This window comes from Globicephala melas, chromosome 13 (genome assembly GCF_963455315.2).
Source record: "Globicephala melas chromosome 13, mGloMel1.2, whole genome shotgun sequence".
NCBI classification, from domain to species: domain Eukaryota; kingdom Metazoa; phylum Chordata; class Mammalia; order Artiodactyla; family Delphinidae; genus Globicephala; species Globicephala melas.
The window spans coordinates 74950491-74965576 of NC_083326.1; the positions used below are offsets into that span (position 1 = coordinate 74950491).

General features: G+C 50.5%; 1 protein-coding gene across 7 annotated transcripts in view; it reads left to right on the forward strand.

Annotated features, from left to right (window-relative positions):
* RASAL1 (RAS protein activator like 1) overlaps positions 1 to 15086 on the forward strand; it is a 32926-nt gene that overhangs the window by 5199 nt on the left and 12641 nt on the right. For 5 of the 7 annotated variants that reach the window (XR_004040401.2, XM_060310143.1, XM_060310142.1 and 2 more), the window contains exons 4-13: positions 2264 to 2377; positions 2536 to 2597; positions 7615 to 7744; positions 9926 to 10007; positions 10151 to 10282; positions 12072 to 12160; positions 12420 to 12537; positions 12671 to 12824; positions 13202 to 13266; positions 13560 to 13672. Coding sequence is in view for 6 of the 7 variants with exons in the window: in XM_060310143.1 (XP_060166126.1) it covers positions 2264 to 2377; positions 2536 to 2597; positions 7615 to 7744; positions 9926 to 10007; positions 10151 to 10282; positions 12072 to 12160; positions 12420 to 12537; positions 12671 to 12824; positions 13202 to 13266; positions 13560 to 13672 (1059 nt within the window). In the remaining variant the exon portion in view is untranslated. The remainder of the gene's footprint in view (positions 1 to 2263; positions 2378 to 2535; positions 2598 to 7614; positions 7745 to 9925; positions 10008 to 10150; positions 10283 to 12071; positions 12161 to 12419; positions 12538 to 12670; positions 12825 to 13201; positions 13267 to 13559; positions 13673 to 15086) is intronic. The other 2 variants (XM_060310144.1, XM_070046926.1) reach the window with 2 other exon arrangements.

Below are 15086 nucleotides of genomic sequence, written 5' to 3' on the forward strand. Positions count from 1 at the left end.
GGCGCCGGCTCCCCTCTCCATCTGGTCCCACCAACTGGCCGACATCTTCCCCCTTCCCTCTTGTCCTGATGATGTCCCTGCTGGCGTCCTGGGCTGACTCAGTGGCGGCCAGATTGTACCTTCCGCAGTGGCCTCCCCGGGGATGGGCATCTCACGCTTGGCTGGGCTGGCTGGTTCCGGGCCTGCTGGGTGCTGCGGGCACCGGGGTGTGTACGTGTGTGTGTGCAGGGGGGTGGGGGGGCGTGCATGTGCGCCCGGCTGGGCCTGCTTGTGAGTGTGTGTCGGGATGTCGGAGGGCTGGTGTGAATGCCTGCGACCACTGGTGCGTGTCCCTGGGGGTGTGCAGGCTCAGAGGTTCATGTTGTGTACAAGCGTGGGGGGGTATACGTGTGTGTGCACACGTGGGCTGCCGTGTACATGCACGTGTGCACCAATGCCTGCTTATTTGGGTACACAGGCGCCACTGTGAACACATGTGAGGATGTGAAGATGTTTGGTGTGTGTGAGCGAGTCTCGGGCTGGGGAGACATCGGGCTGTGCTGTGCTGGGCTGGGCTGAAGGACGGCTCTCAGCCCCCGCAGGCCTGAAGGGTGTGGGTGGGCCGGCGGCTGAGGCCTCGGTTCCTATGGAGACAGCAGGATTCAGCATCCTCCTGGCACCAGTTCTGGTCCAGATGGGCCGGGAGCTGGGGGCAGGGAGCCCGTGTGGAGAAGGGTAGCCTGCAGCGCACCAGCCGACCAACCCCCATCATTCTCTCTGTGCTTGTGTTGCCCCTTATCGCATGCTGTGACCCCACCCCCAAACCCACAGACTGACTTTCCGTGTGACCCCAGGCTCTCACCCCCTCTGGGCTCTGAGGAGCTTCTCAGCTCGGGGGCTGGGGAGCCTGAGGGGCCTTCCAGCCGGGAAGAGGTCAGGGTAGCGGGAAGAGGGTGTTTGGAGAGAAGAGTCCGTCCGATGCTGGGGCCCTGGGCTGTGTGTGTGTGTGTGTGTGTGTGTGTCCACGTTCATACTCTTTGCTGGGGAAGGGTGTGTGGAAGGAAGGAGGAAGACAGTGGCAGGTGTGCAGACCAAATTTTGCAACCGTAAATTTTGGTGTGTCTTCACTGGGCAAAGTAGGTTCTTTTCTCCCCATTGTGTAAAGGGAAGTGCATCTGCAGAGGTGTTGGGGTGAAGATGTATGTGTGTCTGTTTCTGGGTTTGTCTTGGTCCCCGACCCTCCCGGGGTTCCCCTTGCTTACTGAGTGCTCTGGCCTCTGCTGACTTCATGGTCTCCTGGCCCCTCACACATCCCTGCCTCCCAACCACCATCTTCTTGTTCCTCAAACTCACCATTCCTGCCTCAGGGCCTTTGCATGTGCTCGTGCTCTTCCAATCATGCGGAATACTTGTTCTCATCCTTTCTCCCTGCTTTGCCTGACTAGCTCCTGCAGGAAGCCTTTCCTGACCCCTCCTGTCCTCACCCCAGTGGGCACCACTGAGCTAACCGATCACAGAACTTCTTTCACTGTGTCACAAGGGCTCAGGAGGGAACACCAGTCTGCTGAGCAAGGCTCTGTGGGGGTGGGGACCTTGGGTGGGGACCTCTGATTCTCCATAGCCCCCAAGACTTGGCACATAGGTCAGGGTGAGTGTTTATGGAGTGAATGAATGAATGGCTGGATGGAATCGTGTGTCTTGTCAGTTACTGTGTGACAGTGTGATTCTGCGTGTGTATCTCTGCTGCATATCACCCTCTGTATGTGAGTGTGTGTCTGTGGGTCTATGTGTGTCTCCATGTTCGGGCATTTCTTTTCTCTGTGTCTCTGTGTGAATGTTTCTGTTTTCTCTCTGTGTGTCTGCACGTGTCTATATGTAGAAACACACAGATATGTGTTTCTAGAAAATTTTGAGGATGCATATGTATATCTGTATATGTGTGAATGTGTCTCTTTGTGTCTCTGGCTTCCTTGGTATATCTGTGAATATTTCTGTTTCAGTGTGTATCCCCATGGGAGTGTGTGGTGTGTTTGTGTGTGTGTGTGTGTGTGTGTGTTGAGGTCCCTGGGTGTGTGAGGGTCAGGGTTTGTGTGTGTATTTGTGTGTGTTTCCATGCCTGGATTCTTGAGTGTATGAGTGTGTGTGTTTGTAGCTGTATTTGAGTGTATTTGAGTAGCTCTGGGTGTGTATGTGTCTGGATCCCTGTGTGTGTGTGTGTGTGTCCCCAGGTATCTGCTGCCTGTGTGGCCTGAAGGCCCCCAGCCCCCCATGTCCCCTTTTGCAGGACAGCAACCATCTGGCGAAGCCTGAGCCCCTTCTGGGGGGAGGAGTACACAGTGCACCTGCCCCTGGATTTCCACCATCTGGCCTTCTATGTGCTGGACGAGGATACCGTGGGGTGTGTGTGCTGGGGACCCAAGCCTGGGCATCTGAGGGAAGGCGGGACACCCTAATACACAGTACCCACCCACCCAGCCGTTGATGCCTTGCCTCCACCTCTCCACGGGTGGGGCAGGGGTCGCTAAGTTGGACCCTCATCTGCCTGCCTTTCTGCAGGCACGACGACATCATAGGCAAGATCTCACTGAGCAGGGAGGCCATTACAGCTGACCCCCGAGGTGGGTGAGGGGCACTGGCCCCCAGCCGGGCAGAGGGCAGAGCGGGTGGCAGTTGTAAGGGCGTAGCCAGCAGCACGGGGCAACACAGAGCCTTCAGGGGAAAATTATTTTGGTTGTTGCTTTTGTTTTTCATTTTAATTTAGTTCGTGTATTGAGCGGTTAGCTTATTTACATAGGTCAAGATTCAGAAGATACAATTAGCCATGAAACTGTCCCTCTTACCCCAGCTACTCCATTCTTTTTTTTTTTTTTTGGCCACACTGCACGGCATGCCGGATCTTAGTTCCCCAACCAGGGATCCAGCCCACACCCCCTGCAGTGGAAGCGGGGAGTCTTAACCACTGGACTGCCGGGGAAGTCCCCCCAGCTACTCCATTCTCATCCTCAGTGTTGTCAGTTTCTTGTATGTCCTTCTAGGGACATTTTAAATATATGCAAGCAAGTAACAATAGTAATAGCAGCAAACACTTATATAGTGCTTACTGTATGCTGAACACTTTCTAAGTGCTTTACACGTATCAATTCACTTAATTATCGTGATAACCCTAAGAGATAGGTACTCTTGTTATGCCCACTCTATAGGTGAACAAACTGAGGCACAGGGGGTTAAATAACTTGCCCAAGATCACAAAGTTATTAAGTGGGACAGCTGGGATTTGAACCAAGTTGTCTAGTTCCAGAGTCTGTGATCTTAATTTTAATTAATTAATTTATTTTGGCTGTGCTGGGTCTTCGTTTCTGTGCGAGGGCTTTCTCTAGTTGTGGCAAGAGGGGGCCACTCTTCATCACGGTGCGCGGGCCTCTCACTGTCGCGGCCTCTCTTGTTGCGGAGCACAGGCTCCAGACGCACAGGCTCAGCAGTTGTGGCTCACGGGCCTAGTTGCTCCGCGGCATGTTGGATCCTCCCAGGCCAGGGCTCGAACCCGTGTCCCCTGCATTAGCAGGCAGATTCTCAACCACTGCGCCACCAGGGAAGACCCAGAGTCTGTGATCTTAACTCTATACTATATGTGTTTTTATTCTCTGCTTATAGGAATGGTAGCCTATTAAACTCATCTGTTCTGTACCCTGTCTTTTCACTTCACCATGTACCTTGGAGATCTTTCCCTAATGGTGTCCCCAGAGCTTCCGCATTCTTTGATCTTCGTATGACTCCGTGGCGCTCCATTGTGCCACCCAGTGCTGGCTGTGCCATCATTTATTTGTCTGGTCCCCTCGTGATGGACACTTGGGTTGTTGACAGTCTTTTCCTAGTTCAAACAATGCTGCAATGACTAGCCTTGTACAAACGTGACTGCACACATATATGCAAGTTACATCAATCAGCTTGATAAATTCCTAGAGGTGGATTTGCTGGATCAAAGCGTACCCACATTAGCACATTTGATAGTTATTATAGTAATTAAGTTACCCTCCCTGGAGGAGTTAACAGTTTAACCCATCCTGTACCCTTGCCAACAAATACCAAACGCTTGGATCTTGTATCTGATAGGTAAAAAAAAATTGCCTCTTAGCGTGGGTTATTTTGCATTTCCCTATGAGTGAGATTTTTTTTTTTATTCAAACAGAAAGTCACAGAAATTATAATCATCCTCATCAGTTCACTGAGTCCCATGTAATTAAGTTTTTTTCATCTTGATCTTTTGTTAGCACTTTTATGAATTCATCAGTTTTCCATTAGAGTTCTGAATCTATGAGTGAGATTGAAGACCTTTTTATATATTCAAGAGTCACTTTATTTCCTTTTTTGTCTATTGTCTATTCACATTGTATGTGTATTGTTCACCCACTGAGTTGTTGCCTTTTCTTACTGATTTGTAGGAGCCCTTTACATGTGAGGAAAATGTCATATTAGCTGCAAAATGTTTTTCTCCCTTGTGGCTTATATTTTGACTTTGATTACAATTTTTTCCAGAAGAAAATTTGTTTCTTTTTTTGTAGTCAACAATTTTTTTTGGCTTTTGATTTTCTGTGATACCTAAAAGGCTTTCTCAACCCTAAGATTAAGACAATTATTTTTTACATGATTCTTTCAAGCAACAATTTGTTTCCATTTTTTTTTTTTGCAGTTAAGTCTTTCATCTATTTGGAATTTACCCAGATACAAAGTATGGGGTAGGGACTAAACTTTACTATTTTTTGTCTAGATGACTACTACTTGTCTTGACACCATTTATTGAGTAATATAATAATATATTTTTTCATTAGTGAGCGTTAGTTGACAGCCTATGTGCCAATCATCATAATCATCACTCCTATTTAATGAGGGCTTATTATGTGCCAGGCACAATGCTAAGTACTTTACATTTAGTCCTCACAACACCAAATGAAGTATGCACCAGAATGATCTCAAATTCACAGCTGATGGGAAGTGAGGCTTGGAGAGGTGGGGTGACTTGTCCCTCCTAGATGTTGCAGAGGTGGGAATTGACACCAGGCTGTGCCTGCCTCCTAAGTCTGTGTTCTTAACCTGTCCACTGAGCTGTCCCCAGTGTGCCTCAAACATCCACCCAAGGGGGTGGAATTAAATTAATGACATCTAAGGCTTAACTTCAAGGAACTTATGGACAGATAGAAAAATAAAACACATTTACCCAGAACAGGGAGGAAGAAAAAATCGAAACTGTCTTGTGTCTGTGGGTGCCTTTTATTTTTTAAAACGACTGCAATGTGGGGTGGAGGTATGTGAGGCATCACTGGCATGATAGAGGGCAGTGAGGGCTAGTGTGGTCAAGGAAGGCTTCCTGGAGGAAGGGGAATGAGTTAGTTCTTAAAGATGCTTTGGCAAAGATGCTAAGGCACATCTCCATGGATCCTCTTCTGAGGTCAGGTGTGAGCCAGGCCAGATGGAATACTCGATGGGGGTTGATTGGGGAGGAGGCCAGAGTCTGGACTTTCTTCTGGAGACACTAGGGAGTCATCGATGGTGCCTGAGTAAGACAGTGAAGAGATTGGAGCCATAATATCAGAGGATGCACTGACAGAAGAGATTAGATACATTTTCAGAAGGTTTCTGTGCTGCTGTGTGGATATGGGATCACAGTGGGACAGGAGTAGATGTGGGAGATCAATTAGGTATCTGTTGCAATAATCAAGTGAGAAAAACTGATGACATCCTGGACTTGGGGGTAGCGGTGGAGCTAGAGAGGTGAGATGCAACTTACACTTCCAGCAGCATGAGGGAACTAGATCCTCAGAAGGGCCCTCCTGCCACATAACAGTGAGATCCGGAATTACATGCAATTCCTAATACATTGTTGGAAGGATGTAAAGAAGGAAAAAACCCTCAGCATTCCTCCCCCCACCTCCTGCAAATCATGAGCTAAAACCTAATGGGGAGTGGTGAGCAACAAGAAAGGAAATCAGGAAGGAGTTCCCTGAAAGTAAATGTCAATATCAAACTCACAGTCAACAAACAGACTGAATCTTAGGCTAGGGGGAAGGCAGATATTACTGAATCTGAGAATTCCCCATTAGATTGAGACCCTTAAAAGGTTCCAGAATAAGCAGCCACCACTGCCCTCCAGGGATAAGCATCTTCACGTTGAATTTCCCACAGAGTGAGCTCCAACAAGCATGGCTTCACAATCAAAGAACACCACACACTCAAGGAAGTGTGCCATGCCACCATGAGCGAGAGTCAGCAGAGACAATGGCCCTCAGATCTAGACCCATAAAGGCTTTAGATTCTGTATTTATGATTATAGAAATTTAAAAAAATCAATAAGTTAATCACCAGAAAGGGCCAGCAATAACCATGATAAATTAAACCAATACCTTAAAAAAATAGACTGACTTGGAAAAGAACCAAATCAAACTTTTAGAGATAAAAAGTACAATTGTTGACACTGAAAACTGAGTGGCTGAGTTCAACAGCAGATCGTTCATTCAGAAAGAAATTATTTAAACCTTAGCGCAGAGAAATGAGAAGGAAAGTACAAAAGAGAAGTTGAAGGCATAGAAAATAACTGAGAAGGTCTAACATTCATTTAATTGGAGTCCTAGAAGCAGAAGATAGAAAAAGCTGGGGAGAGGAAATGATAAAAAAAATTGACCACATGGAATTTTCCAAAACTCAAGGAAGGGCATGAGTCCATAAGCAGGAGAAGCACAACCTGTACTAAGCAGGATAAAAAAAAAAAAAAAAAAATCCTTACCTAGACACATTGTGGGGAAACTGCAGCAAACATCAAAGCCATAGTCCTTAAACTTGGAAAAGATAGACTATTCACACAAGATCAATTATTAGGCTGAAATGACTTCCCAATAACTACAATCAAAGCTGGAAGTCAGTGAACAATATCTCTAAAGTGTTGAGAGAAATGAGGGAGAGGGAGAAGGAGAGAGGGAGAGGTTAAGACTGAGACTAAGATTGACTTGATTGATTCAAGCAGAGAGCCTGAATGAAGGCTCAGAGATAGGAATGTCCAAGTTTTTTTTTTTGTTTGTTTTTTTCCGTGGTACACCGGCCTCTCACTGTTGCAGCCTCTCCCGTTGCGGAGCACAGGCTCCGGATGCACAGGCTCTGGACGCGCAGGCTCAGCGGCCATGGCTCACGGGCCTAGCCACTCCGCGGCATGTGGGATCTTCCCGGACCGGGGCACGAACCCGTGTTCCCTGCATCGGCAGGCGGACTCTCAACCACTGCGCCACCAGGGAAGCCCCCAAGGTTTTTATTGAGGGGGGAGTATATTGGGACTAAATGATGCGGGGCTTTATGTATCAGGATGAAGAGTGTGATAGTACATGGTTAGGGGCATTGGCCCTAGAACTATACTGCCTGTGTTTAAATCCTAGCTCTGCTGTTTACTAGCTGTGGGATCATGGGCAAAGCTCCTTCCTCGCTGTGCCTCATTTTCCTCATCTGGAAGTAGGGATAATTACAGTACCTACAACAGAAAGCTAACATGAGAGGTCCAAGACTCAATACCTTTTTAATGTTAATTGAATTTTTAAGTTAATGCACTGTCTAGACCACGGTAGGTGCTTAATGAATGTTAGTGCCTGCGCCCTCCAGGAATTGATAGCTGGATCAACCTGAGCCATGTGGACCCTGATGCAGAGGTGCAGGGTGAGATCTGCCTGGCCGTGCAGATGCTGGAGGATGTGAGGGGCCGTTGTCTTCGCTGTCACGTGCTCCAGGCCAGGTATGGTCATGATGGGGGATTGGATGGGAGGATGGTCTGGGATTGAGCAGAAATCCACTGGGTCCTCCTGCCTTGAGACCACCTCTCTCCTGGCACACTTCTGGGCTCACAACCAGGATCCTTGGCAGGCAAACGGTCCAAGCTCACCAGGTTGCAAATTTCTTGGGTTAAAGCACAAACAAAATCTTTGTTGGGGCCCCAGTGACTAGCAACCAAAGGCCAGATACTCAGGATGACCAGACAGATGAGTGTGGAGGTGTATTAATCAAATTGTAAGTGACAGACACCCAGTTCATACTGGCTTAAGCAGATTGGCTTGTATGAATGGCATGTAGCTTCAGGCATGGCTGGATCCAGGTGCTCCAACAGTGACATCAGGACTCTGTAGAAATAGATTCCTTGGATGTCTTTTGTATTAACTTCATCCTCAGACAGTCTCTCCCCCAGGTAGGGGCAAAGATGACCCCAGAAGCCCCAGACTGGCATGCTATCAACTTGGCAGCTCCAATGGAGAAAGAACTTCTGTCTTTCACCATTTCCAACCAATATCCTGGGACTAATTCTTATTGACCCAATCTGGGGTACATGCCTATCACTAAACCAATTACACTGACTCTGACTGGTCAGGCCTGAGTTCCAAGCCCATTCCTGCAGTGGAAGGAGGGATCAACCCATATAAGTCATGTGGACTGGGAGAGAGGGAGGGATAGGTCCTGTCCCAAAGAAACATAAGAAGGAAGACAGATGCAGGACCAGTAAAACCCACAGATGAACCTCCAGGGGCAGCAGCTTCTGGGATATTCATCTTCCTTCTTGCCTATTTATCACTCCTCTCTGTTTCTCAGCTCCCCCATTCCTCTATTTCCTTAAATACTTCCACTCCTCTTTTCCCTCCCATCTCCTGTCTTGTTTTCTGCCTTTTATTTCAACACCTTACTCCCTCGACCCTTACTTTTAGGCCAGTCCTTGCCCAGGTTGGGCTGGATCTCTGTTTCTAGTTTGCTCTGTGACCTTAAAGCCCTATCTTGCCCTCTCTGTGCCTCTCCTACAACCTCCAGATTTCTGTCCCCAGCTGGGGCTCCCTGGAGTCTGGATGAAGTAGCAGGCAGGCATAGGACAAACAAAAGGACTCAGTATGGGGCAGGGACACCTCATCTGCTGTGTGCCTATGACCTCCTCCCCAGCCACAAAGCTGTGCAGGATCCTTGCAAGCAGGAGAGGGACTGATTGCAGTCGCTTAGCAACTAGGCTGGCTCCTAGGAAACCAAAGAAGGCTTTGGATGCTGAGCAGGGGTGGGAGAGGAGCAGCGGGAGGAAACAAGCAGCCCCTGGGTGTGTGTGTGTGGGAATGTCCCTGGATTTGGGGGACCTTGGGAAGGAGGGGTGGGAGAGGCTGACTGGGGTGAGCCTTTGAGTTGTCATGGCAACCAGAGGCAGGCAGTCCCTGCTTCATGCCTTTTCTTCGTCCTAGGCACAGTGTGGGCATGAGTGTTTGTTGAGTGAATGAGTGAGCTGAGCACTTACCACCTGCCGGCTGCTATGCTGAGCCCTTTACACATATTGTCACATTTAACCCTTGGCCCTGTGACGTTGGTCTGTTATTACTCCGATTTTCCAGATGAATAAACTGAGGCTCAGGGAGGTGAAGTAAATTTTCCCAGTGTCACCCAGCCAGTGAATGGGAGAGTCAGGTTTTGAACCCTGGCATCTGGCATCTGGTCTCCCATCCAGGGGCTCCAGGGAAACTGAGGCTCCCTTCCCCCTCCTCACTGCACCTTCACCTGCTGCTTTGTGATGTTCAACTTGACCTTTCGGTGCCTCAGTTTCCTTCCCTAGAAAATAGGGGCGTAGTAGTGTGTCCTCATAGGGTAGCATTAGTCAATAGGAAGATACTAGGGGCATAGTAGTGTGTCCTCATAGGGTAGCATTAGTCAATAGGGAGATACTAGGGGCATAGTAGTGTGTCCTCGTAGGGTAGCATTAGTCAATAGGAAGATACTGGGCTTGGATGGCTCTGGTGAGGGATGTTCCTCACTGGATCCCTACAATGGGGTAGTTCATTGCCTTGGAAACCAGCAGCCTTTGAATGGTCTACCCTGAACCCCCTTTCCAAGGTCCAGCTTGGGTCTTGCTCCTCAAGGGTCCTGTGACCCCCCCACCCCTTACTTCATCTGTCCCCAGGGACCTGGCCCCCCGAGACATCTCCGGCACATCTGACCCATTTGCACGTGTGTTTTGGGGCAGCCAGAGCTTGGAGACTTCGGTAAGTGGTGTAGCGGAGCCGGGAGAGTGGGGCATCAGGTGACCTTGGGAAAGCCACTTAACCTCTCTGAAGCTCAGTTTTACCATCTGTAAAATGGGGACAGTGGTCGCATTAGCTCTCTCTCTCACTCCCTCCTTTCCCAGACCATCAAGAAGACTCGCTTCCCACACTGGGATGAGGTGCTGGAGCTGCGGGAGATGCCAGGTCCCCCATCCCCGCTGCGGGTGGAGCTCTGGGACTGGGACATGGTTGGCAAGAATGACTTCTTGGGCATGGTGAGCACGCCCCCCCCCAACACCCCCCTCCCCTGACACCCTCCATGGCTTCCCATTGCCTCCAAGGGGGAAGGGGGAGATGGGCTGGGCATCTTCAGGCTTGCTTGGAAGGGTAGATGTGAAGACTGCCTCATCAGGTCCCCTGGCCAGGCCTGGGTGATGGAGTGCCATTGTTCCATTGGTGCAGAAACCTGTCCAAGGTCACAGGGTGGGCCCAGATTCTTATTCTGGGATGAGAGTACCCAGGATGACTGTGTGCTAGCCCTGTGCTAAGTGCTTCTCCAGCATCACCTCATTGGTCATCATCACCTGATGGCCACTGTTAAGAGGCTAGGACCATTGTTGTCCCCGTTTTACAGATGGGAAAATGAAGGTTCAGAGAGGTTAAGTGGCTTTCCCAAGGTCATATGATTAAGAAATGGCAGAGTCAAGATTTGAGTTCAGGTCTCTCTGATTCCAGAATCTAAGTCTAACTCTTACTCCTGGAAGCACTGGGCTCAAGGTCTTTCTCTTGGAACCTCAGTCTTCCCATCTGTAAAATGCGTGATTTTTCTTGCCTCTCAGTAGTAGTGGATGTATACTCAGACTTGACAGTTTTTGGGTTTTTTTCAGCCGCACTGTGTAATCAGGGGTTGAACCTGGGCTGCGGCAGTGAAAACACTAAATCCTAACCACTAGGCCACCAGGGAACTCCAAAGGCTGACAGTTTTTAAAAGGAGGCAATATTAGAGCAAATAAGAGGAAGACTTGGTTATGCACTCCTGGTGGGACTATAAAATGGTGCAGCGGCTTTGGAAAATGGTCTGGCAATTCCTCAAATGATTAAAGATAGAGTTACCACATGACCCAGCAGTTCTACTCCTAGGTGTGTACCAAAGAGAAATGAAAATTTATATCCACACCAAATAGGTTACATTAATGTTCATAGCAGCATCGTTCATAATAACCAAAAGTAGAAACAGCCCAAATGTCTATCAACAGATGAACGAATAAACAAAATGTAGTATATCTACACAATGGAATATTATTCAGCCATAAAAAGGAACAAAGTACTGACACATGCTACAACGTGGATGAACTTTGAAAACACAATGCTAAGTGAAAGACGTCAGTCCCAAACCTCCCACATCTTATATGATTTAATTTATATGAGATGTCTAATACGAGCGAATCTATAAAGACATAAAGTAGATAAGTCGTTGCCAGGGGCTGGGGGATGGGGAGTGATTGCTAATGGGTATAGGCCTTTTTTTGGTGGGGGAACTGATAGAAAGCGGACTGAAATTAGTGGTGATGGTCACACAACTTTGTGAATATACTAAAAACCACTGAATTACACGCTTTAAATCAGTGAATTGTATGGGATGTGAATTATATCTCTGTAAAGTTGTTATTTAAAAAGAGAGGGAGGTGGGGCTTGCGGGCCTTCTGGACTGTCTTTATTATTTATTTAGTTACCTTTGGCCGCGCCACTGGACCACCAGGGAATTCCCTTTATGCCTTTTGATAGATGCAAGTTTCGTCCCTAAACAGAGCTGAAAATACACTCAGTCCAGACATGCTGTCTCTAGCAGCTGTGTAACCTCGGGCAAGTCACTCCACTTCTCTGAACCTCAGTTTCCTCAACTGTAAATTAAGTGTCCCCTGGAGGCCCTCAGGATACGGTATGGGAGGAGGAGGTAGCCCTTGGCGGGCTTTGCCGCCCCTCCTTGGGTGGGCAGCCCGACCTCTTCTTCCAGGGCTGGGTGGGGCAGAGCTCTGCTGAGGGTCTGTGTGTCCCCCCCCACAGGTGGAGTTCCCCCCGCAGGTCCTACAGCAGAATCCGCCCAATGGCTGGTTCCACCTCCTGCCCTTTCCCAGAGCGGAGGAGGATTCTGGGTAAACGTGGGTGCAGAGGGAGGAGGCTGGGCTGGAACCATGTTGGGTACCACCTTCAGCTTGTATTATTACAGTATTTATACCGGTTGATATCTGTTCACACCTGTTTATACTGGCCACACCTGCCCACACCTGTCCACACCTGTCTTGTTTTACAAATATCTATGCTCTTTACCTGTACTCACACCTGACTATCTTGGCTCACCGCGCTGGCCCATACATACTTATGTTCCTTCACCTGTGATCTGGCCCTGGCCAGGGGGAGCCTGGGTGCTCTTCGGCTGAAGGTGCGCCTGACCGAGGACCGCGTCCTGCCCTCCCAGTACTACCAGCCACTCAGGGAGTTGCTCATGGAGTCTGTGCTGGGGCCGGCAGAGGTGGGTGCGTCACTGCGGGTGGGCAGGGATCTGGATCATGGCCTCCCCTTGCTTCAGGGATGTCTAGCTGGGCTTTTCTGCTTTGGGGTCCCAGGGCCCCAGGCCACCTCTCCTGCCTCCTGTCCTTGTGCAGGAAGATGCTGCCAGCCCCCTGGCTGTCCTGGAGGAGCTGACCTCGGGGGACTGCCGCCAGGAGCTTGCCACCAAGCTGGTGAAGCTCTTTCTTGGCCAGGGCCTGGCTGGGCCCTTTCTGGACTATCTCACCCGGCGTGAGGTGGCACGGACCAGTGAGTTGCCTGCATGACCCTCATGCATCACTCCCCAAGGATGAGTCTGCAGCGCGTCTCTGGGAGAGAAATGGGGGGGCCTCAGGCAGCGGGCAGGGGCTGCTGTGTCTGTATGTGTCGGAGGTGGCACGGGCTGTGCACTCCCAGTCAGCTGGGAGCATGGTCCTGGGTTCAGGCCCTGGTTTTGCTACTCATGAGCTGTGTGACCCTAGGCAGCTCACTTAACCACTCTGGGCCTTTGTACTGTGAACGGAGTTGACGTTGCAAATCTCCTCAATTCCTGAGGCTGGAAGAATCATGACCCCCACCTTGGGTGGGTGGGGTGAGGTGGATTCAGCCACCCAAATCCCAGCAAACACTTCCCTCTGTCCTCCCAGCTGACCCCAACACCCTCTTCCGTTCTAACTCCCTGGCATCCAAGTCAATGGAACAGTTTCTGAAGGTGAGTTGGTGAAGGCCTAGGGGGGCCCGACAGCAGCTTCCTCAAGGGAACTCCCTTCCCAGTGCTTACTCGGACCCCAGAGCTTGGCCAGCCTCAGGTAGCACTGGGTGACTGAGCTGCGGTGCTGGTGGCTGGTGGCTGGCCTAGCCCTGAGTCGCACCCCAACCCCAGCCCTTGGGCAGGCCCCCGCCTCGCTCTGAACCTCTCCCTGCGTGGTCCCCCTGACCCTCGCTCACGGGCACACCCTGGCCTCGCCCTCAGCCCCGCCCTGTGTGGTGCCCCCCTGCCCCCAGCTCGTGGGCATGCCCTACCTGCACGAGGTCCTGAGGCCGGTGATTAACCGCGTCTTCGAGGAGAAGAAGTACATGGAGCTGGACCCGTGCAAGATGGACCTGGGCCGCACCAGGTGAGCCAAGCCTGAGGGGTGAACCGTCCACGGGCCCCTTGTCTGCCTGCAGCCTTGTCAGGCCGGGTCTCTGCCGACTGCCCCCCACCCCTCCCTCCAGCACGACTGCTCAGGAGCCCCGCATTCTACCTCAAAGCCTCCCCTGCAAGCGCCCAGCCCCTCAGACGGTGTCATGCAGTGGTTATGGGCAGGACTCTGAGACATGAGTTCCCGGGGTCCAAATCCCAGCTCTGCCACACCTGCTGGGCAAGTTACTTAAACCCCCGTGAATATCTACCTGATGGATTGTCATGAGAATTAACTGAGTTATATACACAAAGCCCAGCATTAACTAATACTCCATAAGTACTAGTTATTTCTGTTATCGTGGTGGTGGTGGCTGAGGCCCTTGGGGGAGGGCCCCGCGTGGGTCTGCGAGCAGAGGTGGCATCCTGCAGCGCTCGATGACATGGGGTTAGGGAGCAGGGCAGTGACGGGGTCAGGGGAGTCAGTTCATGCCTCCCTGGGCTCCTCCTTTCTTTTTTTGTTTTGGCTGTGCCGTGCAGCATACGGGATCTTAGTTCCCTGACCAGGGATCGAACCCGCGCCCCCTGCAGTGCAAGTGCAGAGTCTTAACCAGTGGACCGCCAGGGAAGCCCATGGGCTCCTCCTTTATTGCCAGGACTTTCCTCCTCCAGCTAGGGTGGGCGGGCTTGTTCCTGCCAAGCCATCCGAGCCGGTTGCTGGGCAGTCCATTGGGGACCATGGTGGAGGCAGGAGAGGGTCTTTCCTTCACTTTGGGCCTTGCCCAACAAGTGCTGCCCTCACCTTCCGACCACCCCGGAGGCAGGTATTAGGACCCTTTTTACAGATGAGGAAACTGAGACTCAGAGAGGGGAGGTCACCTGCCTAAGCTTGCACAGTTGGGAAGTTGCAAAGTGGGGATTTGAATCCAGGCCCTGAGCAGAAGGGCAGAGTCCATCTGTGAAACCCCTAGGCCAGGGCTTTTCCCAGCACCCCTGGCAAGGATGGTGGGAGTCAGTGGGCGCCCGCAGGGAGCTGGAGCATCCAGGAAACTGGGCAGACTCTGGAACCGGCAGTCTTGAGTTATAGTCTCTGTTCTGCCACCTATTTGCAGGGGGACCTCTCTGAGCCTCAGTTTCCTCATCTGTTAAATGGGAACAATCAGCCTACTTAATCTAACATTGGGTTGCCATTAGGATTAAATGATTCAATGCCAGAGACAATTAGTTCAGGGCTTAGCTTGTTGGGTCCAGGGCACAGTGGGGCTGAGAACCCCCAGCCTGGCTTCCATGGAATTCACAATCTTAGGGTAGGCAGGACAGACCCTAAACCTGCATGGGGACAGGAAGGAAGGGAGCAAGATCATTGCAGGTAGAAAAGTGCTATTCCATCGTCTATTCAACGAAACAAT